Raw genomic sequence first — 23,881 nt, forward strand, 5'->3', positions numbered from 1 at the left:
TTTCATGGCACGGTTACTTCGTATGGTACTTGTCCTTGGCTCTGGAACAAAAAATTAACCTCATGGCTGGACTTAAAGAACCACATCGTTTCATAATGCGCGCGGGATGGCAGGGCTGGTGGATGGCCACGTTTAATGGGATCTACCAAGAACTGTTAAATCATATTTAATATCACTCAATATGTCACTGGGACTTGTAGTTACTTTCCCTTTTCAGTAAGCCATACTTTTAATTGTTCCTGCTATGAAAGTTAAACCTGCATTTTAGAGCCTTGAGACGGGACTACCACAAGACAATACAGCGGGGAATTTCCCCTCAAGGCAAACTGTCTCATGTTTGCCTGTTGAAAAAGAGAGAGAGAGAAAGGGGGGAGCAAGGAAGAAGTGGGTTTGCAGTCGTTCTTTTCTGAGAAAGATAGTAATCCGTCATCAGCCATGGCCAAGAGGGAAACGCAAAGTTGATCATATGTTTACTTTTTAAGGTCTGTCTTAGCAGAACTCTAAGTCAGGCCTTTGATATCATTCTTTGGCCCATGTCCACCCCGTCATGAGGCACACAACAACACCTCATTCCAATAATAAAAACCCCTAGGCTTTGAAGTGAGTCAGGAATAATTTATTAAAATTTTATTACCGTGGACTGGTGGAATGTTTAAATTTTTATTTATTATTATTATTATTATTATTATTATTATTATTTTCAATTTCAGAGCGGTGAGCACGGACTAGCGTGGAAGGGCTACTGGAGACGGATGCTTTGGAATGAGGCAGTGCTGGCAGATTCTTGCCATTATCATTCGCTATTACCTTCATTTTTCATGGTTTGTGGTCAATCGGACTCAACCCATACCCGCCGTTACCACTGACAATGTCGCTTCGAATGTTCTGTCCCCATTCGATTCTCACACGCCATTGGATTCTCCCGATGCCTACCGCTGGACTAGAAGCATGCTTCTGGCCTTAGGATGGGGATTCAAAAAAACAAGGTTTCTACACCCGCTTAACAAAATGTTTGATATTCAAGGTTGCAGGGTGCCCGGTCGACTCCTTTGGCCCTTACCAGGGACAATTTTCTCGCTAAGTTCGGTGCCTGGACAGATGGGGCCTCGTTTGATCTGACAGACAAAAGAATAAACATGAACATTGCAACTGGGACTCGTAAGGCTTCGCCAGAAGACAACTAGAAAGGCGGGTCACCCTGAGACCTTTCCCCCTTCTGGAAGGACCATTGTATCGTCGATATTAAAATGTTTAAATATGAAAGTATGGTCCTCAAGTCGACCTACCTAGACGGGGGTTTCCTCCATACAACTTGAATTCTCATACAGGTATACAGTGTACTGTGTCCAGTATTTCCTTGCTAATCTTTCCTTTTCCTTCGAAATGGGTTTTAATTGTTTTATAACAGAAATCAATATATGTCTTGAATTTCACCAAATCAAGTTTCCATATTTACCACAAGGTGTTCCAGGCAATACATTAATTACCTGTGAAATTCCAGAAGATCCTAATAGGAAGGGCACCGAACACAATCCTCTCTGCCCAGGGTACCGAGTGCATACATGCACCCGACTACCACTTACACTATAGACCCACTGTGAAGTGTGCCGACGAACGTCAGCCAACTATTAGTGGCCTTGTCGAGCTTGACCCACCGCCAATGTGGTCTAGTGGGACCCACTATGTCCTTAGATACATGCACTGCCACAGTGCTGTCATTTGGCATTTTCCGTCACACCCCGAAGGCTCCGTCCCTGGAATTGGATGGATAAAACGCTTAAACTATCGTAGTATAGGGAGGAAAATGAGGGGTTGACAGTCTGAGAAATTTTCTTAAACCTAAAGAAAAAGGGGTAGTCGAACAAGAATAGCAGTATTCAAGACCTTGGCCGGGGGAAAGTAGGAATGTCGGAGGTTTTCTACGGATATGATATTCCAACTCTATCACGCACTGGGGCCCTGCGGTGAAGACCTAGAATAAATAGCCGGTATCACATAGGGATTATTTAAATTTTTATTTTATTTTTTAAACAAAAAAAAAAGAAAAGAAAAGAAAAGAAAGGCCCAATGTGGAATACGGAGTACCATTCTTGTTTTATTCCACTGGTCTCTTTTCGACGCCTTATGTGGTCTTTCTATTAAGCAATAGGAAGCTGCCGCAAGAATTGTCTTGCGAGCTTCATCCTCGTTGCAGCTTTTCACTAGTAAGAAAAAACAATTAAATTAAATAAAAAATAATAAGAATAAAATAAAATAAAAAGGCCGAAGAGGGGGCAAAACTATTCAAGGTAAGGGTAACTTGCAGACCCCAGTTGATTATTGTTCTACTCTATTCAGTAATGCTATCACTATTGATTTTTTTTTTTTCTCTTTTCTTCGCCACTACTGACGGCCCTCTGCACAACACAATCTGTATGCGGTCACAGTGGCGATCAAAAAAGGTGATCAGCTCCAATCTGGTCTGTTCAGCTCCTATCTTCCACAGCTGAGAGAAGTGGAAATGGATATGTCTTCTATGATCTTCACCTTCCTCTCATTGTTGAGTCTTACGCGCCCACTACAAACCGTCACCTAGACCACAACACACGCATGCATCCACCGGGTTGTGGCAATCCGGCGGATTCCATTTGCTCTGCTAATTTTTGCCGTTCGTAAGCCTATACGATGCGACGCTTGTTTTTGCCATCATCCCATACTTGATCGACAATCCGATACGATTGGGCAGTCGTACACAAGTCAGCACAATGGTCGGCGACTGATCCAAAAGAGGGGTCCTGTAGTCAACGAGATGAACTGCTAGTTCACAGGTCCCGCACGTAAGCACTATATATAGTCGGTCGGGGGATGTAGTGCGAGTCACACGTCTCTCGTGACTGGATGAGTGAAAATGTTGTCTTATAATTTACTTCGTGATACGGAGGCCCTTCGTAGGGACAAGGGTCAAAAGCGAGTAAGAAAAGGCAAGCATCCAAGTAAAGTTAGACTACTTGCCATACAAAAGCGCCGTCAGCCTTAAGCCTTAACAGGCTGCAGACTAAGTCCCGTGCACAGGCCTGCTGACATAGTAATCGAGGCGCTAGTTAGCCAGTATTGACTACTCAGACATGGCTAGCTGAACTGGCCTCAGCTAGTAGTAGCACTTAGTACCCAATCGATTTTAGATTGCACAGTGCTCACTCTGCATGATGCATGAGAGTTGAGGAGGTCAAGCTTAATCTACTGTGATCCCAACTGTTCTCTTTGTTTTTTTTTTTTTTTGTTTTTGTATTTTGACTGATTGACCCCCGAATCAGGCGTCATGTGAATATCGGGGGGCATTTAGTGTCGAGTCAGGGTCTGCTTCTAGTAGCACCCATACACGGCTCATGGTGAGACAGAAAACGCAATCGACATACGCACATCCCAAAACTTAAGATGACAAAATTTGTAAGGACGTAATCTAGACAGCAGTCTTAGTCCGGGCACTAAAAGTAGAAGCATATTTGTCGTCTATGGAATGAAAGCCGCACAGACTCCTGCATCACATGTGGCCAATCGATCGACGTGAACTTTTACCATAGCGGACACAGTTTGAAACAGTGCAAATCTGAAACTATATCAGGATTTGGGACCTTGGCGTTTACTCGACACCAATCATTATTGGGAAGAGGCTTGAGACTATCCGACTCCGTCCCGCACTTACGAATGAGGATAATCCTTGGTTGCAGGAGTGCGGAGTTTTGATTGTATCCATTCCTTCCAAGACTTTTTAACTGACAACTAGCAGCACAGACGTACGTGCATGCATACCTCCAAGAATCCAGTTTCAAGAGATTTTGGTTCCACCTCAGCGCTACAGTACTTAGTAGATCTCTGAGCCAACAAGTTGCGTAATTAGTCGACCAGGATGGATTCGAGAGATTTGTCGTAGGGTACGCCACAGAAAGTATGGTGTCATTGTCCACTGGGATATTGCAAGTCGACCTATCTAATCGAATCCATTCCTTCATTCAGATTCAGGGTTCAAGGCTAGTAATGCGGGGCCCCCAACCTTATTGCCTCAGGCCCCAAAAGTAGCCTGCCCTTGCCCTTGCCCTAGACCCTAGTTGCCGTCCCGTGCCGTCCTCGAAGGCCTTACCCCTCTCCAGCCAATGATGTCCGCCATCGAATTCTTGGCTTAAAGGTAGTATCTGAACCTGGTCTCTATCCAACTAAAAGGTTCATTGTCAACGATTTGCATTCCACGATCACCGACATACCTTCTCCATCTCATATCTGACCTAGTACTATATCATTGTTCTTATGTGCATTAGTGTTACTCAAAGCGGTATTCACAATGGCTATGAATCGTATTCCCGGTCAGAATATTTATATTGGAGGGTTGGTCTTACCTTGTCCCTCAATACCCGTATTAAACCTTCATTGCGTTGGGCCAGAATCCTAACAACGCGGGGCAACAATATACTCTTGAAAGCCCAAATCAAGGAAAAAGAAGAAAATCAATTTTACGTCGAACCGCTTGCTGATATACAGATTTGACATGTAGCATTTTCTCGCTTAAGAACAAGGCAGCATTGGAAAGAGCAAACATTACCCACATACTTTCGGTATTACGCCTGCAACCACAAGAGGAGACATTTGCAGGCTTCCAACATCACCGCATCGATGTGGACGATGTCGAGGATGAGAACCTTCTAGAACATTTTCCGTCCGCCATTAAGTTCATCCAGTCTGGATTGGATGCTGGTGGGGGCGTCCTGGTCCATTGGTAAGTCTACCCCTCTTCCTTCATTTCTACTCATGCCGATAAACCCGCATTGTCCCCATATACCTGGGTGGCCTGGCTGGCTGGGAAAACTCTATGATTATGGGCCCAAGCGTTTCACTCTTCTCGCCTTCCATCCCAATGTATAGCCGAAACGAAGTTCTGATCGATGTCACGTGTCATTATCACAGGCAGCGGTCTAACTTCTAGGGTAACGTCGTCATATTGGAATGTTTAGATCGGCCTCAGTGGAATGCTTAGATTAGAGGCATTATGGGTTTTTGTTACTGATAGTAAATAGTGCGATGGGAAAATCCCGTTCAGCCACCATATGTATCGCTTATCTACTCCACCAACAGCCAAGCGCACTGTCGCCGCAGTCCGCTCTTGCTATTATTAAGGAAAGTCGGCCACTTTGTGAACCAAATGATGGGTTCATGAAACAGCTGTCGATCTACCACCAAATGGGCTGTTCAGATGATGTGATCAGCCATCCGCTATATAACCGTTGGCTTTACCACCGCGAAGTTGAGGAAAGTGTAGCATGTGGACGCGCGCCGGAGATGAGTTCCGTGTTATTTGAAGACGAACAATCTCACAAACCCCAAGACAATACGGATCGAACGACGGAAATTAAATGTCGGAAATGCAGGTCAGTTTTCCTAACTTTAAGATAAATATCTCCAGATGAACACACGAATGTTGACTGTATCCGGAAGGCGAAACTTGGCGACCACGCCATTCATCATACCACATGGCCCGCAAAACGGTGCAAAAGGACCAACCGACTGTGCCCACATTTTCTTACATCCCTTAACGTGGATGCGCCCGTGCCTGTTCCCTAACAGTGAAGAGGATGGTGCACCATCTGGGGATGCGCCCCTGTCTGGTCGCTTGACTTGTCCGAACACTTCGTGTGGTTTTAATATCGGGAAGTTCGCATGGCAAGGTATGCAATGTAGCTGCGGCGACTGGGTAGTTCCCGCAATTGGCCTTGCGAAGGCTCGAATCGATATGTCCCAGCGTGTCAATGTGGGAAGGTTACCTCCAGCTGCCCTAGGCATCCGACTGCCGCCTAGTATGAGGCCTAATCCTGCGGATGGTTCCACAAATGGACGGGGCAATCTCTAAGTTTATGACGGTGACTGCGCCTCAGGGGAGACTGACACAGTGGAGACTTCGCAGATAAATGCCACTGCCATCCAGCGTTTGAATGACCGACGAACCTCACATCACGTGACGCAGAGGCTTCCATTTACAGATCGCCGTGAAGACTGGATGCTGTACGCCTTCGTCTACTTGGCCGAAATTAAACTATTTCCCGAAGCGGTGTAGGGGAAAGGGCACTGCGACGACGCCTTTGAGTTAAATAAAGTTGGGCCTTGCGTGTACGCGTTGGTCTTCACAGATCCACCGCACCGACGGGGAGGTAACTGATAACCAAGAGCATACATGAACAGGCGTTTAGCTACCATAAGACTTGGGTCTAGGCACGCAGAGTTCAGTCTTGGTGAGACCCATCTCTTCTTCTAGAGGACCCTGATGTCGATCATCCCGCAATGGAGTTGATCTACCAAGCTAGCAGGGACGAAATTACTTTCCGCTACGACAAGCGCGACATAATCCATACACTTGATAGCTCATAGATAATTATATCCCATGACTGCTGAGAAAGTTGATCTTATGACATCACTGCTGGGAAACCTTTGCTTGACTGTTCTGAGCAAGATACGTACCAAGCAGAATGCCTTGGCTACCCGAGGTGTCCAAAGCGCTAAAACCTGTCAGGATTCAGGGCTTAACCCCACAACTCCACGAGGCTGTTTTTAAGGCAAGGCCCACTGGCTGAGAAACCCGCCAATGGACGGGCAGAACAAGTCCCGGGATCTACGGCGTGGGAAGATCGGGGAGGACAAACTCAAACTTCTCAATGGGCAGTCGTGCACAAGTTCCTGAGAAGGAACATTAGTAATCGGTGCAGGCGCATTGAGAGTCCGTGACCCGGTTCCAGGAGGAGACCAGGCTCCAGCAGGGTAGGCCTAGCCTACTCACTAGCTCCGGCACGGGGGCTGTGCAAACTGCTCTTACGCAACTGGGAGGCGCTAGACCCATGGATGCACTCCTGCCGTAACGCTTTCGTATCAGGACCGTTACCCCAGTACCGCCGTCGTAATTTTTAATTCCGGCAAACCCCTGACCCACCGTATTTCAATTACCGCCAGACCGCTTCATACTTATACTCCATAGTGGCAACAGCAATCGCAATTATGATGATCACTCACTCCGAAGGAGTGGACTGGATTCCCAGGGATTATCTTAAAAGATCAATGCTGTTATCAGTGAGATACTGGCCTTGGCGGTGGACTTTCGGGCCTTTCATCATTCCCTTCCATTCCTCGGTGGTCGAGACTCTCCACTCCTACATCCATCCAAAAGAAGAAGGTATTCGAAATGCTTCTAAGCCTATATTTTATCCATGGATGAATGTCGGATAAAAGCGACAACCTCCTTCCTTCCAGAAGCGACCCCGTATCGAAAATGACGTCACCTGTACACGACACTCAAAACTTCTCGCCCAGTCAATGCAGCCATCGACCTCATCAATCGGATGTCAATGAAACCCGACTATAAGCCCTAAGCGCTACGAGACACCACATACCACAAGATCTTGTAGAACCACCTTAAAATCAGCACAACATTCGACTCAGGCAGGCAATACATAATTCAACAACTATAAAACATGCATCCACACCAGTTCCTTTCCCCAATACAACCAAAGCGGAACCCCTTTAGATACTCCCCAGGCCCTGAAACTCGAACTCCTCCCCGTCTAACCGAAGGGCCTAACGACAGGCAGCAGAGACTCGAGAGTGCACTGCCTCCTCGTTCCCCACTGCAATGCATACAGTACACCTCCTTATTCCCCACAGAGACCGAAAGTAGAGTCAAGAATTAGAAACAAATAAATGAACCCGTCCGTGTCCTGACATCATGGCGCTTTTTTATGCTTGAGCTTTCTGATTTGCACAAATCTAGAGAGGTCCCTATGGACGGATCAAAATAGGGATATGTACTGTACGCACGTGTTCCGTCGTGAATCTAGTTTACCTGCCTAGGCTAGGCAGAATATGCAAGATGTATCGGTGGCTCTGCATCGAGTGCCAGTTGGTCTGTGGTTGGTGCATGACATGTGGGCTATGTTCTGTATATGATGCTCCTTGCTTGGTATATCATTGATTAATTATTCTTATTTGTTTCTGTCGCGATGGGTTTTACGTATTGAATAGAGTTGTTATATACATTGTATGTATACTATTTATGTATATGCGATGCGTGGTTTAATAAGGCTTCGTATAGCACGTAGTAAGTTATACTCGCTGTCATATTGACCCGGCTAGAGTTGGGGCTTATCTCCCGTATTACCCGACAAATCACAAGCCCATCGCCGAACCGGATATACGAAATTTCATATACATAGTTCGAGCATAAGAGCACGAACTGTTGCCTGTAAGGCTGAGGTGGCTGATTTGGAAGCTTCCGCGTCGTGCCTAGTGCTGAACTATGGCATGTGTTGGGTTCGGCTTGGAGTGCCTTGCCTCTCTTTCGATGTTGACTGTGCCCCGGGCAAACCAGGCAGACTTCAGGACTGCGGCATTGGATATTGCTGACGGTGTCATGCGGTGAGTGTTGGCTGATTTGGCGATCAGACCATTGGGACGAATTCTGAGCTAACCTGTAGCAGTGTTGTATTTATCTAACGAAATTCGAGCAGAAGATTGAGTTCCAGTATGGTTTATCTCTCAGAGATGAGGGTGGCACAATGAGTAACCGTGGCTTGCGTGAGCTTGTCGCTTAATTCATCTTCGCAGCGACGCTCTAATATGATCGTCGTATTGCTGCGCTTAGATATATGACGTCGAGATCCTCGTTCAAACGAGCTGACGAATAGACACTTCACCTCGCTATAAACATCTTAATCAGTTCTGATGAGGCAAACACACCCCCTCGTGAATTGACCTCATCAGAGCCCTTTGGACGGGACAGACGGGAAAAACGAGGGATCCTGTAGGCGCTGACGATTTCTCTTGGCAGCCTCGAGATTACGCAGTCTGTCGATGCGCATCTGGTAGAAATTTCTGCGAGCCAATCCGGTCAGATCATGATGAGCTGGCAAAGGGAGCGAGGGCCCTGAATCGGGTTAGGACCATACTTATGCAATGCGAAAATACGAGGCCCGTCATCCGACGTGGACGTCGACGTGGATTGTGCTGACTTCTTGAGGGATTCGATCTTTCGTGTGTCAGCTTTAGCTTTTTGTTTGTCGTTTCTGATTCACGTTCAGGGTCTGAGCGTGTGGGTGGCCTGAGGGAGAATGGGCAGGGGAGGAAGGGTAGGGTAGGGTAGGGTAGGGTAATAGACCTTATCGTCTTGTTCCTTCTCGTCATTGTCCGCCTTTTTGTCGGTGGATGATCCTTCTTCCTTCTTTGACTCTTCGTCGGACTTCTTTTCTTTCGACTTCTCTTTCTTCTTTTTCTGTCTCTCTTCGTACTCCTTCTTTACTTTCTCGATCTCTTTTGCTAATGCTTCTTCTTTCTTCTTCTTTTCCTCTTCCTCTGTGTCAACGATAGGAGAGCAGAAATGCCGATCCTTCAGATGAATAGGACAAATGTAGAAAAAATCCTTCAACGATGTTACTAATGCTGTTCCATACCAACCGAGCTATATATTTTTGAAAGAGCATAAAATGTATTTACCTTGTTGTCGGGCGTAATCATCACGCTGCTCGAGGGCTTATGGCAGACGTAGCACGCCTTTGCGGCGGTGTCTGCTACCCGGCGGAGATGGTAGATGTTTTGAAAGAGTCCACTCATTTTTCAAAGAAAGGTGGACTATGGGTCTAGTAGGAATAAATGTGTATATACGGGAGACAATCGAATAATGCTCTGTACAAATATGTATGGAGGGGTCTAAGTAGTTTGGGAGATAAGATCTGTTTGGTCTTTATCGGTGCGGAGATGTCATGTCATGTGACTGACTGATATATAGATCGATCGTACTTTGGACTATGCTTGGTATACATAGACAGATATAACTATGATTAGTTGCTATGGCTTTGTTTTCTCGATAGGAGGTATAAACAATATCCCTATGCTTTCGGGGCGCCCCAAAGACTCTAAAGCCTATACACCATACTTTATGCAAATATTATTCTATACAGTAACATCTACTCAGTCACACTATCCTTGAGCCCTCTAAGAGCACTAAGCTCCCTCGACCCAGCAGGAGCCAACGCAGCCGCATTCTGCGACCGTCTCCTGGCATCCGTCCAGAGCATAAACTCGCCGTAACTCTTCGGCATGACCTGAATGTCCTTCTCAACCAAGAAAGTGTAGTTGAACTGACCGGTCGACTTCTTGGTGCCATGCTCCACGTCCCTGACCTTGGTGTCCACACGGACCTGGACCTTGGTGTACTTGCTGCCTGAATCCGTTTCGACAGGCTCTGTATAGGCAACTGTGGCGCGAAGGTACAGGACGCTGCCGACGGGAACGGGGTTTTCGAATGTGCTAGGATCAAGGGAGATGAAGTTGGGTCGGGCATGGGAGAAAGACGCTACACAACAGAATGCAAGCTCGAAGGTCTGCTTCAAAAGGAAACCACCGAAGATCATGAAGTTGTGCCGGTTGCGGTCTTGTGGCTGCATGATCATGGCGGATTTCAAATTGGTGTCGCTCATGAAGACCATATTCGATGGTCTTTGTTCGGGAGATTCGGGGCCTGTGTGGCGTTAATGGTTGTAATCACGACAGAGCCTTGAAGAATAGATACGTACTCAGGTATGACATCTCCTTGGTCCACATGGAGTGAATCAGGTTACTCTCTTCGTCGTCTGGGGCCTTTTGGAGCAGACTTCGTTTTCTCAGCCCTTTCTTGGCTTGATAGTTTTCTTCTCCCTTTTTGAAAAGAAGACGTTCCTCGTCAGTTTCCAGCAAGAGGGGTGCAACATTGGCGGGTCTAAGGAGCGTTAGTACGATATTCTGAGAATCAGCTACTCGGTACGTACTTCTTTGTAGCCGGATCAAGAGACACCATTGTGAAGGCACAGGTGATCAGGACATCCTCAGGCTTCGCCTTCTGTCCTTCAGGAGGGGCCTTTGCGACCTGCAGAGATATCTCCATACTAGAGCGTCCTGTAGCGTAGGTAACCTGACCACTGAGCTCGAGATCGCAGATCTCCATCAGAGGATGTTCGATGGTGATTCGGTCACATGCAGCAGTCACGGTCGTCACCGAGCCTCCGGTGTGTCTGTAAGCAATGATACCAGCCAAAGCATCCAAGTCCATCAGTAGCGACCCCAACCTGGCTTCATTAGCAATGACTTAAAACCCGCAAGGCATAGATGTCGGATTGATTACCTGATATGCCCCGAGGCATTCAAATATGTATCAAGGAGCCATTTATCTTGTGCCAACGGCAAGATCTGTATCCCTGATTAGTTCATAACTCAACAAACGCAAGAATTTTCACTAACAGCACTATAATGGCTATCTGACATCTTCTTTGGGGTCAGATCGGGCTTCGCGACCGGCGCAGAAGCTCCCTTGCCGGACTTCGCATCCTCTCTACTCTTCGTCAAAGCTTCAATCCACGGTGTCTTGACACGCATGGGCATCCATGTAGGCCGGGAACCCGCATTGGGTTGACTGGTGTGAAAATCCTTGGACGCAAGACACAATTGCGATGGGCGCTCTGCTGCTCTTGTCCGGAGAATGCTATTAGTTGCAGATGTTAAGCATTTCGAGCGGGTCGCAGCGGACCGTCGCGTGGTTAGTGCCAACATTGTGTAAGCTTGATTAGTCCAGAGGACGTTTTAGAGAAAGGTTGGTTTAGTTGATGGAAGAGTTTGGGGTAGAAATGGGCACTTGTCGGCATCGGGGTCATGTTCCCGAGGCGTGTTGGCCCGTTACCGATCTTTGTTCCGGAGGATATCGGGACCCGTCAAAGGTTATTCCCTCAGGAATTTGTACGGCTTCCTCATGTTGGAGGATGAGATCCAATGTGCCAGAAGAGTACATGGCTATCCTTAGATTATCGTATGGACTACGAGGGGAGAGGGGATGCTCAATCACTAGTTAGTATTCCTAGTAATGCTGCATGTCGATGAACATCATTTTAGTTCGTCTGCTCAATGACATCATTGTCATCTCCTATCTTATCGGCCATTAAACGTAGTTAAGTTACTCCGTATCATGCAGATGCTACAACAGTACGGAGTGCTATTTTTGGTAAAGAACTATATTATTGCTTCTTCTAGTTAAGACGTATTCATACTCCTGGAAGTCAACAGCGATTGGCCTTCCGTCCCTGTCAGGGTACATCTGCTCGACTCCACCATGTCCAGACATCTCGCCCGAGAGCTGCGTCAAAGTGAAGTCATAACCCATATAAATACCTAGAGATTTCGATATTTGTCCTAGTAGGATAATGGTTGTTTCTATCAATTCTCTTACAAGGTATAATATTTAAGACGGATAGACGAATCAAAGCACTCTGAACAATGAGTGACCCAAGAAACCCCAATATCCAGAAAAGAACGACGCCACAATGGGCATTGTACCAGCGCGAGAATTTCTGGAAGCTCAATGAGGGCCAGACGGCTCCTTTCAACACGGGTACGACATTGTCCTGCACTTGACTAGTAAAAGTAAGCACCTTGGGCTGACCGTAACTCACGCCGGAATAGATCCCATCAAATTGGAGCAGTTGGCTCATGAGAAGCTTAGTCAAGGTGGTTGGTATGGCTCCAGCTTCTGCAACTAGAGGACGTGTATTGTCTAACACAATCCGTAGGTACTATGCAGCCTCCAATGCGGGCATGTCCTACACCCACCTGGCGAACCGTCAAGCTTTCTTCCGTCACCGTATCATCCCTCGACAACTAGTAGATACTAACCTGCGAGATACCACTACGGAGATCTTCGGACACCGCGTATCAGCTCCAATAGGCTTTGCACCCATCGGAATCAACAAAATCTACCATCAATCAGCAGAAGCCGCAGTCGCCAAAGTTGCAGGCGAGCTCAATCTCCCGTACTGCCTCTCTACAGCAGGAAGCACACCGATTGAGAAAGTCGCAGAGGAAAACGGCAAAGGTCCTCGGTTCTATCAACTGTATATGCCACATGATGACGAGCTGACACTGTCTCTCCTCAACCGGGCATGGCAGTCTGGGTTTGATGCGCTCATCCTCACCACTGACACCTGGCAGCTTGGCTGGCGACACGACGATGTGGCCAATTCCAACTATGCCTTCTACCGCGGGATTGGTGCCGACCTAGGATTAGCAGACCCTGTGTTCCAGAAGCGATGTCGCGAAGAAGGTATTGACCCGGAGAAGGACATCGTCGCGGCCTCGGCAAAATGGATTGACTCCGTCTGGCACGGCCGAGCATGGTCATGGGAGAAAATCCCTTGGTTAATCGAGCAATGGAAGAAGATTTCGGGTGGAAGACCTTTCGCCATCAAGGGCATCCAGTCGGTCGCAGATGCAAAGAAGTGCGTCGAGTACGGAGTCGACGGCATCGTGGTGAGCAATCATGCCGGTCGGCAGGTGGATGGAGCAATCGCAAGCCTTGATGCACTGGAAAATATCGCCAATGCTGTCGGTGACCAGATTTACATCATGTATGATTCTGGGGTTCGCGGCGCGAGTGATGTCGCGAAAGCGCTGGCACTGGGAGCCCGGTTCGTGTTTGTCGGCCGGCTTTGGATCTGGGGGCTCAGTATCATGGGAGAGGAGGGAGTCCGTCACGTTATGAAATCACTGCTGGCTGATTTTGACATTTTCATGTGTGTTGCGGGATTCAACACCGTGAAGGAACTTGATCGATCGATTTTAGGTATGTTTTTGTGTCTGCGCGGCTGTCTCTACCCAGTTAGCTAACACGTTTGCAGAATCATATCCGAAAGGATATACTCTAATTCCGGACAAAGTCTTGTGAACTGGTGAAGTAGACATATAATGCACCGCAAGGGGATATACATAGTATGGACCAAGGGACACTGTCTACTAGAGCAAGAGTAATACACATGAAGACCTACACATCCAACTTCCTTTTAGTTTCATGCACCCTCTTGTACCACTGCTATATTGTGTCTCCATGCTCGCCAATTTCGAGTAACCATCATATAGACTATCGTCCAGTTAAGGCAAAGTAAACTATCTAAGCTTTTCACCGATGGGCCCGTTCAAGGAGATCTGCTAATCATAATTCGATAGAGCAGACTCAGGTTCCACATAGTCCATCCTCAGGGCCACAAGGCTGACAAATATCGTATAGTAAGGAGACGATCTGTGCTGAGGATGGCAGTTAATATGTAACAGTTAGTGTCTGGAGTATATATAACCGGCTTACTGACCCCTGTTTAGTCCCGACACTAGCCCCCAATAATCTCGGTACCGTTACATCTACTGGCATATAAATTATGCGGCCTGAGATGCAATGGTTGTCTTGAAATTGAGGTCAGTATCGTCTTTCTTGTAGGGGTCTATCTCATAGTATACTATTATATCAAGTGTAACATATCGACATATCAGCTATCATTATACTATATATCAACCCCACGGTCCCAGATCCGACCAGGGCATAAGCAATTTATGCCAAGTAACCAAGGTATCAGGGTTAGGACCTTTGGGTGGTTTGTGGCTGAGAGGGTGGGACTTGGTGGATGGACTAAGGGGGGCCTAATACTGTAGAGAATTTAGCTTGTGTTTCTTATGCTGTTTAGGGAGTTTCTGGGGTTCAGTGACGTATGGTTGGGTGAGTCTCTACTTTGGTGGCACCCCTGAGGTCAAGAGCTATGTGTTAATTACAGTGATATTGGTCCTTTGAGGCAGCTGAGCTGAATATGTTTCTTTGACTAGATAGTCCGGATGAAAGAATGATACTTGTCCGGGCTGAAAAAGCGGCTATTTACCGGTATTGAGATGGTATAACTCGAATATATAGGCATAGACTGGAGACATCACACATATATGCGAGGTGTGTCCCAAATGATAAGAGGTGTCCGCCAAGATATTGACAGGAGAATATACAGAAACTCTTCGGGGTGACCACAACTCCAGCAGCTGATGCTATGGTCACCATGTTCTATCGGGTACTGGATCGAATAGTAGTGTTATATATGCAAGAAATAGTAGCAAACCTACTGAGAGTCGCGTGATCACACTAGGCTAGCCAAAATGTGCACAGAACGACCATCAATGCAGGCAGATAATGTACGCCGGCCTTCACGCCAGCAGAGGTAGATTCCGTCGTAGTTGAGCTCGCAGTGGCGGCAGTAGCGGAGTCAGCCTTATCGGTTCCGGTGGCACTAGTAGTTATTGTAGATGCCTTTGCGCTGGAGTTCCCACGCACCGCAAACCCGACGCGGTCTTTGTCGAAATCAAACACTGTATACACGTTCTTGAGGAAGACATCGCCGACGAGCCATTCGTTGTCACCGAACATCTGGTGGCCGATGATCGTTGAAACACAACCCGACCCGTACTTCGAACCGACATAATCCTTGGGAGAGATTGAATAACTCTGGCCTGAAAAGGTGAGTTCAACCTTGGCGGTGGAATTACAAGGGATAACGAAGTTTTCGTCTCCCGAGGCACTGGAACCCGGAATCAACTTATGCAATGCGGCTGCGTCCTTCGGCGGAATCAGGGCGTAGGATGTGCCGGTGTCGATGATGGCCGTTTTGTTGACGAAATTGCAGGCATTGCCATTCACGCTGGCATCATCCAGAGGGATGGTCCAGCGATTATTACCACTCAGAGCGTCGGTGTACGAAATGTTCCCAGTGAATTTAGTCTTATCGACGCCACCAAAGGTCACAGCACCATCCTTCCCACCGTCGGCGGCGCGAGAGAGGCTGAAGCTGACAATGTTTGACTTGAGGGCTTTCTGCTCGATGACGGCCTCCATAAATGAAGGACCGTACGACCCTTCCTCTGCGCGGCCAAGGCCGATAATACCATCCATGGGGTAATTCTGGAACTGGTCCGACGCATTGGAAGCCAGCCCGAACAACATACGCACATTCATACCAGCAATCGAGAGGGTGTCATTTCCGAGGACTCCACTAACCTGCCCGGTTCCATAACCCACGCCCCATTTCTTGTTGGTTAGTAGGAGGCTTGTCGATGCGTGTTCACCAAACGTGTTGTGTAGTTTGCAGGAATTTGTCGTGCAGTCCGACCCGAAGAGCCATGTATTGACACCACCGGAGTCGAGCATCATCCACATCTTCTGACCTTGAGAGCCAACTTTGACGGCTGCAAAGTAGGTATAGTCATTCCCGCCTTGGTTGAGCGCGGCCGTGTTGGGTGACGTGGGATCATCTGATAACATAATCTTGAAATTGTTGTCACGGCGAAACGAGGCCCTTTTGATGTCCAGGGTGAAAGTATCATCCCCAATGGATGATTCCCGTTCATCCTTCACGTCCTCCGACGGCAACTCATATGGGAAAAAACGACGCTGTAGCTTATCACTGGCGGCATCGGGAACGAATTCACTAAGCTCTATGTGGTAGGGCACAAATGCCGTGACACTAGTGTAAAGAGATGTTGTAGCGAGCAGACATTGTAAGAAACGCATGACTTTATGTCAATTCTTCTAATTAGAGAAGATGTAAAGCGAACGGGCGCATTCGTGGGAAGAGACCGGCAAGCGGCAGTCAGGTTGAAAAAAGCTTTCTGGACTAGTATCGATAAAGAACGAAAGATGATAATCAAGTCTTATGCAATGCAAACTCGGAGAACGCTTTTTTCTATGAGCAATTAATTGAATAAGACCCGACCAGACCAGAGGTTATAAATAGAAACCTAAACAGAAAAACAAACCGCGGAGGGAGAAGAATGCTTCAAGAGAAAAACTAGAAGTAAAAAGGAGCCATGCCACATGCAAAGGAACGAAGAGAGAAAAGACAAGCAATGCAGCCAACCGACATAAAAGTGAATGGTATTATGCAGCGATAGCCATGAGGGGAAGGACGTATAAAGAGCCAAATGCTGCAGGCATGGATAGGGAGTCCAGAGTTAGTAGTACATCGAGGAGTATCCATCCTCCACCACTCAGGAGCAAATAGTAGCCGGGGGCTTCAACGGCCAAGCTCTTGGGCCTTCTCATGAGTGGCTCTGGTGGGAAACCGGCGCTGCTCTAGGCCCCGATCTACAGCTGGACCGAACTTCTTCCAGGGCTACCGGGGGCTACCAAGTGGAGCCGAAGAGGGGAGACTGAGAGACAAAAGAGAAAAATTCCCAGTTGATCCCCTGAATTGGAACTTTGATTTTTCTGGTCATTGCATCATTGGATCCCCAAAAGTGATCAGCGGTGGTGCGAATGCAAAGACAAAGCAAAGAATATGGGGAATGAATGCAACTGCCACACACACACATACATTAGTCTGCTCACATCACATTCCTTCTTGGTGGGTAGATTTTTGTTTGAACATGTCGAACTATTATCGTACGAACCACATCAGGGGCAACGTCTCTTTTTTTTTCCTCCAAGGAACCTCGGAAGTGTTTCAAAATCCCCTCTTGGCATGACAGTTGCCGATCCACTCGCTCAAGGCAACTCATTGAACTTGATTAACGTGTAAATAGGAGAAATCTGATCATTTCCCCTTCCCCCTTTGAGAGAGGTCCCAAAAGAAAAAAAAATAAGCCAGTTGATCTGTCTCTTTCCTTGCAGGTGTTGATCGATCTGATTCACTGCGATGAATGAAACAACGGGGATGTTTGGTCGCGACCAAAGTTCTAGACTGCAAGCTGACGCACCCTCGGGCGCCCCACTGCCCTCTTTTTTCGCCACGATTTCAATGTGACTGTACTGCGGGTTATACACGACCTTAAGAGGCGTTTGTTATACGTACGCGGGTGGCTGCGGTTCTTTTGTGGCTGCTAACGTAATGTTAGGCACTGACTCTAGTGTCTCCACGATGGGCCCATCGCTGGAACTCTGTCCAACATAAGTACTGCTCCTACTGTGTACTGTGGTATCGGAGCGGGTTGTATGCCATCTCCGTACCCCAGTCGTGAGAAAAAAAGTGTGACATCGTGGCCGTTAAGCCGGCTTCAGGGTATCTTTTGTTCTTTGATAAGAGTGCCGGACGTGCTCTCTTCCTCCTGGGTGGAACACAAAAGCATTTTGAGAAGAAGACAAAGGATGCCGATCATAAATGCAAACACATCCGAATACGTCCGTTCCTGCATGGCAACACTTGAAAATTAGTATTCCCAGGCCAAGGCGACCTGATCAGTAGTCATGCAGACGGAGTAAGTGAGCAGTTGTTTTCAGCCGGTCCCTTGCCGATTTCCTGCTTTTGCACAAGCGAAATATCATCGAGTGTGCTTTAAGAGCTCTCTCTGCCACTTCTCAAGCGCTCACCGAGAATCCCGTGCATACTCTGTACCGGATCTTCAGATCTGCCTATCTCGCTCTATCCTGGTTCCCAGGTTGGCTTCGTACTCATCCCACGTGATATCACACGTGCGAAATACTATCTGTAGACTATGGGATCTTAGAACTCCACTCTCTATTTTTATATCATTACAGAACCCAGAAGGTATGTCTCAATATAATGGTATTAAAATAGATTCTCGGCAGATCTAGGAGAGCCCAGGTGAGACACTCAAAACAAAGGGAAAACACTAGTTGGTGGTTGTTATAGACAAAAGTCGTTCTAGTGTACAATTTATACTTTTTTCGCACTCATTAACCTGTTGCAATTTTGGGTTATGTTAAGACATTTGGGATGAAGGATTCTTAACTAGTGCTGACTCTATTTTTACATGACCAGGGTCCTACTAGCGAAGGGCGATCTATGCAAGGGACTGGTTTGCTCTCCTTGCTGCGAACAAAAGTGAGTAAGCATCAAGCATTCCCCAGACTCTCTAAATATCCAGAGTATAGTTATTCACCATCTATAAGAACGTGAGGATTCAAAATCTCAAGTCCCATCCAATTTCAGGCCCCAGTCGAGGCAAAGCACCAGCAACACTCTGAACATCCTTGTCGCCTCTCCCACTAAGATTCAAAACAATGTTCGTTTCCCCTTTCTTCATCGTTTTGGCTAGTTCCATGGCGCCAAATACGGCGTGTGAGGACTCTAAAGCCGGGATAATACCTTCATACTCTGCCAATGCCCGGAAGCCGGCCAGAGCTTGGGCGTCTGTGGCAGCAATAAACCGAGCCCGCCCGCTGTCTTTCCAAGAGCTCAATTCAGGTCCCACGGCTGGATAGTCCATACCAGCAGAGATAGAGTGCGTCCCTGAAACCTGACCATGTTCATCCTGTAGAAGATAGGTATAGACTCCGTGAAGCACACCTTTACTGCCCGCAGAAAGCGTTGCTGAATGATGAGCCGTATTGAGACCATCTCCACCAGCCTCCACGCCTAAAAGCTGGACACCTGACTCTTGTAAAAAGGGATGGAACATGCCAGATGCATTGCTACCGCCTCCAACGCATGCAACAACAGCATCGGGAAGCCTGCCAATGGTCTCTTTTATTTGTTGCTTGGTTTCTTCGCCAATCACAGATTGAAAGGTGCGTACAATGGTTGGGAAAGGGTGTGGTCCAACGACAGAACCAAGGATATAATGTGTATCCTCGAGATTTGTAACCCATGCTCGCAGTGCTTCATTGACTGCGTCACGTAGAGTACAGCTGCCAGTTTTACTGGTAACAGCCACTACCTCGGCACCAAGAAGCTTCATACGGAACACATTCAAGGCCTGCCGACGGACATCCTCAGCACCCATATAAACGGTGCACTTCATTCCAAACTTCGCACAAACAGTTGCAGTCGCGACCCCATGTTGACCAGCACCAGTTTCAGCAATAATGCGAGTTTTATTCAACCGTCGAGCCAGAAGGATCTGACCCATGGCATTATTGATCTTGTGGCTTCCAGTATGGTTGAGATCTTCTCGCTTAACCCAAATATTTGCACCGCCGATATGCTCAGTAAGCCGTTTTGCAAAACATAGAGGGCTGGGTCTACCGATATAAGAGTAGTAGGAACGGTATTCTTCCCAAAAGCTCGGATCATGTTGTGCTTCCTCGAAGCCTCTCTCTACCTCGGCGAGACAACCCATCAGGGATTCCGGAACATATTGACCGCCGAACTCACCAAAGCGCGACGATTGTGCAGAGAAGTGAACTGTGTCGAGCCGATCGGCCAGTGGCGGACTGTTGGGAGTAATATTATTGGCGAGGATGGCATTTGGCTGCGAAACAGGTGAGTGTGGGTGGATCAGCGTCTCCTGTGGATTTCTTCCATGCTTTCGCCCGGTGATACTCGATAGATACTGCTCGACGTACTTCGCTGCCTGGCCAGTAGGTGCCTCGTGTATTGTGATGATTAATTGACTGCCAATCACACAGCCTTCGGCGATGTCTTGTACAGACAAGAAATGTTCGCGCGTACTGATACCAAAGCCAATCACGGATGGTACATCTCCAGACCAAGTATGAACACGGCTTAGAAGTTCAGGCAGGCTCGAGTTTAGTTTCTTAGTTGCACCAGTCACGCCCATTCTTGATACAACATAAATGAAAGAGTCGGCTATACTGCACAGATGTTTCATGCGAGAATCGGAGGTGGAGGGAGCAATGAGGGGAACGTAAGAAAGACTGCAGGTGATGTTTCAGCACAATCATTGGTTCATCGAAGATTATAGAAATAGAGTCCTACTAACCCGTTGCTGGCGCAGAGCCTTCTGAATCGAATCGCTTCCTCAAAAGGAAGATCCACAATTATAAACCCGTTGACACCCACCTCCTTGCAGTCCTTCAGCATACGCTCCTCACCATAGCGCAGTATCGGGTTATAATAACCCATGAGAAGAACGGGGATCTGAAGCCCTCTATGCCTTGCTTCGCGCACCATATCCAACACAGACGGAATTATCACGCCATTGGCCAGAGCTTTCGCATTGGCTTCCTGGATGATTGGACCATCGGCAATTGGGTCGGTGAATGGGACGCCAAGTTCGATCATATCTAGCAGTTTCACATGGGTTTAGAGGCTATATATCAACAGGGCGGGTGAGAGAGTCATTACATACCGGCACCACCATTCTCCAGGCCCAGGAGGATATTTACTGTCTCTCCGACAGTCGGATATCCTGATGTAACATAGGCCCCCAAAATAGCGCGTTTCTGCTGCTTTGCATTTAAGAAAACTTGCTTTATCTGCTCCATTGTGAAAAGGGGAAAGAATATGTGGAATTGGTGGCTTTTACCAACGAAGTGAAGGGAAGGAGATGAAGCGACGCGGAGGGGAAGAGAATAGCAGGAAGGAACAGGGCATCACCAGGCTGAAGAAAGAAAGCACCCCAAAAGAACAATGTTTGGCTAACTCCATGACTCACCTCTCTGGAATTTATTGTGTGCGCTGATATTTAAATGGTGACCAAATAAACCTGGTGGGTTCCTTCAGATCATTAGCTGCATCGAGTAGTTATTGTTTCTCCCCGCTGACAAAGCGGACACAGTACAACAAGATGAATCATAGAGGTTAAAGCAGCCAGACGAAGAAAAACATCATGGCATCACTTGCAGGCTTCTAAGATGTCTTCTAGTTAGTATTATTCTCTGCTTGGATTTGGGAAGAATTGTCGTGAGAACTTCGGGTTCAGTGACTCCTGCGTCATAGGGGGCCGGTTGGTTATTACAGGCCAAAGTACTGCACATCGAATAATTGAATGCTTAATACCCATATGATAGCTGGAATGCAGCACCCTTTGACCCCTGGCCAGAAAGATGTGCCCAGAAATTGACGAAAATTCGTCCAGGCATTTTCTACTGCCAGGCACCTGATCATTCACACTATTGATGAGAATAAGATCGGGCTGGGACTATGTTGTATTCTATCTATGATGGCACTTCTTTACTAATCTGACTTTATCTCTGGCCTACCAGGGTACTCTCTCGCCAAGGTAGTTAACAAATTGACCAGATGTAGTTGATTTTGGTGCCTCATTGATTTTTAGGGAAGTCAGCCATTCCCATTCGAAAATGACGAGGATAAATTATGCTTTATACGCACCAGCTTGATAATTCCTTGGACGCTCTCCTGAACGGTCAATGGAGCTTTTTCTAATCCAATGGATTGTGCATTGCGACTACCTATGCCTGTTTGGACAAGTCTGATCAAGGTTGGTATCCAAGGAACTATCCTGAAGTCACCAGATAAGGAGAAGAACCACACGGTTAGAACATACCCAGGGTCGACGCATAAAGCGATCAGGTTCTTCTGCTCTGCATCAATTTTCCTGACCAGGTAATTGCCTGCTACCTTAGACATTCCATAAGCCGTGGCCAAGGATGGAAGCGTTTTGTAACAATCGTACTGTGGCCCTGAACAGCCTCAGTGGTCCGAGGGCATTCACTTCTAAGTGGGAAAGTACGTCCGCGTCAGTCATGTCCGCTACAGGGCCCCGGTGGTTGCAAATTCCTGCATTAGAAAGGACAATGTCAATATATTCAATGTGATGCTGCGTTTGTATTTTGGTAATTGCGTCGGTGGCGCTCGATGGGACGTCGAGCCTGAGCGACACGGGTATCAACTGGGAGCCAGGGCCCTTTTGCAAAGAACGTAGTTCTTTTGTGTTCTCAGCTGAGATATCTCGGATAGCTGCAATGAAATGTGGTGTCCGCCCGCCCCCCAAAACCCCAAAGGTAGTGTGCCGCAAGGCCTTTCCCAATGCCAGTATGGTCGTGTTAACTCAGGTACACGATATCTAAAATGTGTTGGTGACTCACCTCGATTTGCTCCTGTAATAAGAATAACCTGGCCCATCTTGAGAGTCACCGAGGTTAAGTAGTATGTGACCTAGATAATTTGCTTTGGAAGGACGAGATTTAGAGAGACTGGTCAGAGAGAGGCAGTTGTTCAACCCGTTCTCTTCAGATCACCAGTGGCAACCTGGGACCAAGACAAATACTACATTGTTAGCACTTCGGACTAAAGGTGGGGACTCCTTCGCCGATGATTTGACTGTTGAATCCATGTTTACCAGGCCCATTGCAAAAGACCCTTGTGCCGTCCATATCTTCATTCCATATATCCATTTTAAGCCTCATAATCAGCTCCGCATCTGCCGCTATTGTCTAGGTGCATACCAAACCAGATCTTCAAAGTTAGGCTCTTCAGTTGGCACCGACACAGCGACAAATTTGTTCGGATTCAGTAGACACAAGATCTGCAATTTGTCGGCGCTCGGGGTCAACTGGCCAAAAGCTTCACCGTGCGGTGTATTTAGATTCAGTCGGCACGGAAAGTCCAGCAGAATGTTGGTAAGTCTCTCCGGGATTGCATGTTATATAGAGCCAGTGGTTTTTCTTGTTCCCTTTGACATCTGGGAGTTTGTAACAGAGGATGAGAAAATCAACGAGTTTTTCATGATACTCGGGAAATTTACATGCGCAGAGCAGTAACAGGGTTCATAAATTGCCAATGTCTCCTTGGACAGCTGGGGATAACTTGAGAGATGTCAACTGTTCGGCGGCTGTCTGCGCATTTGTTTTTTTTGACGAATAGGTCTCGTAGGGCAATAGTTGATAAAGGGTATATATTCGGTATTCTTCTGAGATTCCGAGCAATTTTGAAACATATATGTTTTCTGGTGTCGACCATTCACGATGTTGGTCAAACTAGCATATTGCTAGCTGCCAAGATCCTAGTAATTCTTCGTGACGGTAGGCTGACAGGCTGATGCTATGCTCTACTTACTAGTTGCACCTTCTTTCCGTCATGGTAGATATGCAATCATTGTATAAGCAAAGTATTCATCCATGGATAGCCATGTGCTCGATACATAGTAACCGTTCCACATCAGCATGGCTTCATCTCAACTAGACCAATGAGGAACAGAGCACAACCTGAACTTGCAACGCATCGCGAAAATCCAATTTCCTCTCAAGGCCAATAGAGAGTTGTTCCTTCAAACTCGTTCCCGGGAAGGAGGACGCGTTCCTCTTCCGTCACTGTTGTTGAAGGGATGCCTGGACACTGGCCATGGTTGGTCTTAGGCGAAGATGTACGACTTTAGATGGTGTGTAGTAAGCAAC

The 23,881-nt window shown here is 47.2% G+C and overlaps 7 protein-coding genes across 7 annotated transcripts; 2 read left to right on the top strand and 5 right to left on the bottom strand.

Moving 5' to 3' along the window:
• The first annotated feature begins 4,186 nt into the window (after positions 1 to 4,186).
• dspC (dual specificity phosphatase YVH1) lies at positions 4,187 to 6,139 on the top strand. The gene is made up of 4 exons (XM_032064519.1): positions 4,187 to 4,359; positions 4,526 to 4,747; positions 5,046 to 5,396; positions 5,464 to 6,139. Exons 1-4 carry the CDS (start codon positions 4,316 to 4,318, stop codon positions 5,873 to 5,875), a joined length of 1,029 nt encoding a protein of 342 aa, XP_031927901.1. The 5' UTR covers positions 4,187 to 4,315; the 3' UTR covers positions 5,876 to 6,139.
• A 2,626-nt stretch (positions 6,140 to 8,765) lies between these two features.
• On the bottom strand, positions 8,766 to 9,615 carry BDV27DRAFT_144971 (AAA-ATPase Vps4-associated 1 family protein; the record flags this gene model as incomplete). Its single annotated transcript, XM_032070339.1, has 4 exons — positions 8,766 to 8,880; positions 8,955 to 9,034; positions 9,164 to 9,463; positions 9,499 to 9,615. 4 exons carry the CDS (start codon positions 9,613 to 9,615, stop codon positions 8,766 to 8,768), a joined length of 612 nt encoding a protein of 203 aa, XP_031927902.1.
• Positions 9,616 to 9,910: 295 nt separating this feature from the next.
• BDV27DRAFT_110542 (putative acyl-CoA thioester hydrolase) lies at positions 9,911 to 11,776 on the bottom strand. Its single transcript, XM_032064520.1, has 5 exons — positions 11,278 to 11,776; positions 11,162 to 11,226; positions 10,809 to 11,105; positions 10,578 to 10,759; positions 9,911 to 10,522 (listed from the first exon to the last, which is right to left on the bottom strand). Exons 1-5 carry the CDS (start codon positions 11,584 to 11,586, stop codon positions 9,969 to 9,971), a joined length of 1,407 nt encoding a protein of 468 aa, XP_031927903.1. The 5' UTR covers positions 11,587 to 11,776; the 3' UTR covers positions 9,911 to 9,968.
• A 436-nt stretch (positions 11,777 to 12,212) lies between these two features.
• BDV27DRAFT_127887 (L-lactate dehydrogenase) lies at positions 12,213 to 14,100 on the top strand. The gene is made up of 4 exons (XM_032066867.1): positions 12,213 to 12,418; positions 12,490 to 12,541; positions 12,597 to 13,645; positions 13,701 to 14,100. Exons 1-4 carry the CDS (start codon positions 12,304 to 12,306, stop codon positions 13,745 to 13,747), a joined length of 1,263 nt encoding a protein of 420 aa, XP_031927904.1. The 5' UTR covers positions 12,213 to 12,303; the 3' UTR covers positions 13,748 to 14,100.
• Positions 14,101 to 15,036: 936 nt separating this feature from the next.
• Positions 15,037 to 16,396, bottom strand: BDV27DRAFT_144975 (pepsin-like aspartic protease; the record flags this gene model as incomplete). The annotated part of the gene is made up of 2 exons (XM_032070340.1): positions 15,037 to 15,119; positions 15,160 to 16,396. 2 exons carry the CDS (start codon positions 16,394 to 16,396, stop codon positions 15,037 to 15,039), a joined length of 1,320 nt encoding a protein of 439 aa, XP_031927905.1.
• Positions 16,397 to 18,744: 2,348 nt separating this feature from the next.
• BDV27DRAFT_157493 (tryptophan synthase beta subunit-like PLP-dependent enzyme) lies at positions 18,745 to 21,010 on the bottom strand (the record flags this gene model as incomplete). Its single annotated transcript, XM_032072512.1, has 3 exons — positions 18,745 to 20,440; positions 20,506 to 20,809; positions 20,875 to 21,010. The coding sequence occupies 3 exons, from the start codon at positions 21,008 to 21,010 to the stop codon at positions 18,745 to 18,747; spliced, it is 2,136 nt and encodes a 711-aa protein (XP_031927906.1).
• Positions 21,011 to 21,445: 435 nt separating this feature from the next.
• On the bottom strand, positions 21,446 to 22,610 carry BDV27DRAFT_172098 (uncharacterized protein; the record flags this gene model as incomplete). Its single annotated transcript, XM_032075764.1, has 6 exons — positions 21,446 to 21,786; positions 21,858 to 21,957; positions 22,033 to 22,160; positions 22,201 to 22,445; positions 22,483 to 22,506; positions 22,574 to 22,610. The coding sequence occupies 6 exons, from the start codon at positions 22,608 to 22,610 to the stop codon at positions 21,724 to 21,726; spliced, it is 597 nt and encodes a 198-aa protein (XP_031927907.1). The 3' UTR covers positions 21,446 to 21,723.
• Between the last annotated feature and the right edge of the window lie 1,271 nt (positions 22,611 to 23,881).

The sequence above is a fragment of the Aspergillus caelatus genome (assembly GCF_009193585.1).
Source record: "Aspergillus caelatus strain CBS 763.97 unplaced genomic scaffold BDV27scaffold_81, whole genome shotgun sequence".
NCBI classification, from domain to species: Eukaryota; Fungi; Ascomycota; class Eurotiomycetes; order Eurotiales; family Aspergillaceae; genus Aspergillus; species Aspergillus caelatus.

Excerpts from the sequence above, each read along its gene's own strand:
- dspC (XM_032064519.1), top strand. The coding sequence starts at position 4,316 with ATGGCTATGAATCGTATTCCCGGTCAGAATATTTATATTGGAGG. Across the intron at positions 4,360-4,525 it reads CAGAATATTTATATTGGAGG|CATTTTCTCGCTTAAGAACA; the intron begins GTTGGTCTTACC and ends TTTGACATGTAG. Across the intron at positions 4,748-5,045 it reads GGGGGCGTCCTGGTCCATTG|TGCGATGGGAAAATCCCGTT; the intron begins GTAAGTCTACCC and ends GATAGTAAATAG.
- BDV27DRAFT_110542 (XM_032064520.1), bottom strand. The coding sequence starts at position 11,586 with ATGTTGGCACTAACCACGCGACGGTCCGCTGCGACCCGCTCGAAATGC. Across the intron at positions 11,227-11,277 it reads CAGATAGCCATTATAGTGCT|ATCTTGCCGTTGGCACAAGA; the intron begins GTTAGTGAAAAT and ends TCAGGGATACAG. Across the intron at positions 10,760-10,808 it reads CTTGATCCGGCTACAAAGAA|ACCCGCCAATGTTGCACCCC; the intron begins GTACGTACCGAG and ends AACGCTCCTTAG.
- BDV27DRAFT_127887 (XM_032066867.1), top strand. The coding sequence starts at position 12,304 with ATGAGTGACCCAAGAAACCCCAATATCCAGAAAAGAACGACGCCACAA. Across the intron at positions 12,419-12,489 it reads GACGGCTCCTTTCAACACGG|ATCCCATCAAATTGGAGCAG; the intron begins GTACGACATTGT and ends ACGCCGGAATAG. Across the intron at positions 13,646-13,700 it reads ACTTGATCGATCGATTTTAG|AATCATATCCGAAAGGATAT; the intron begins GTATGTTTTTGT and ends ACACGTTTGCAG.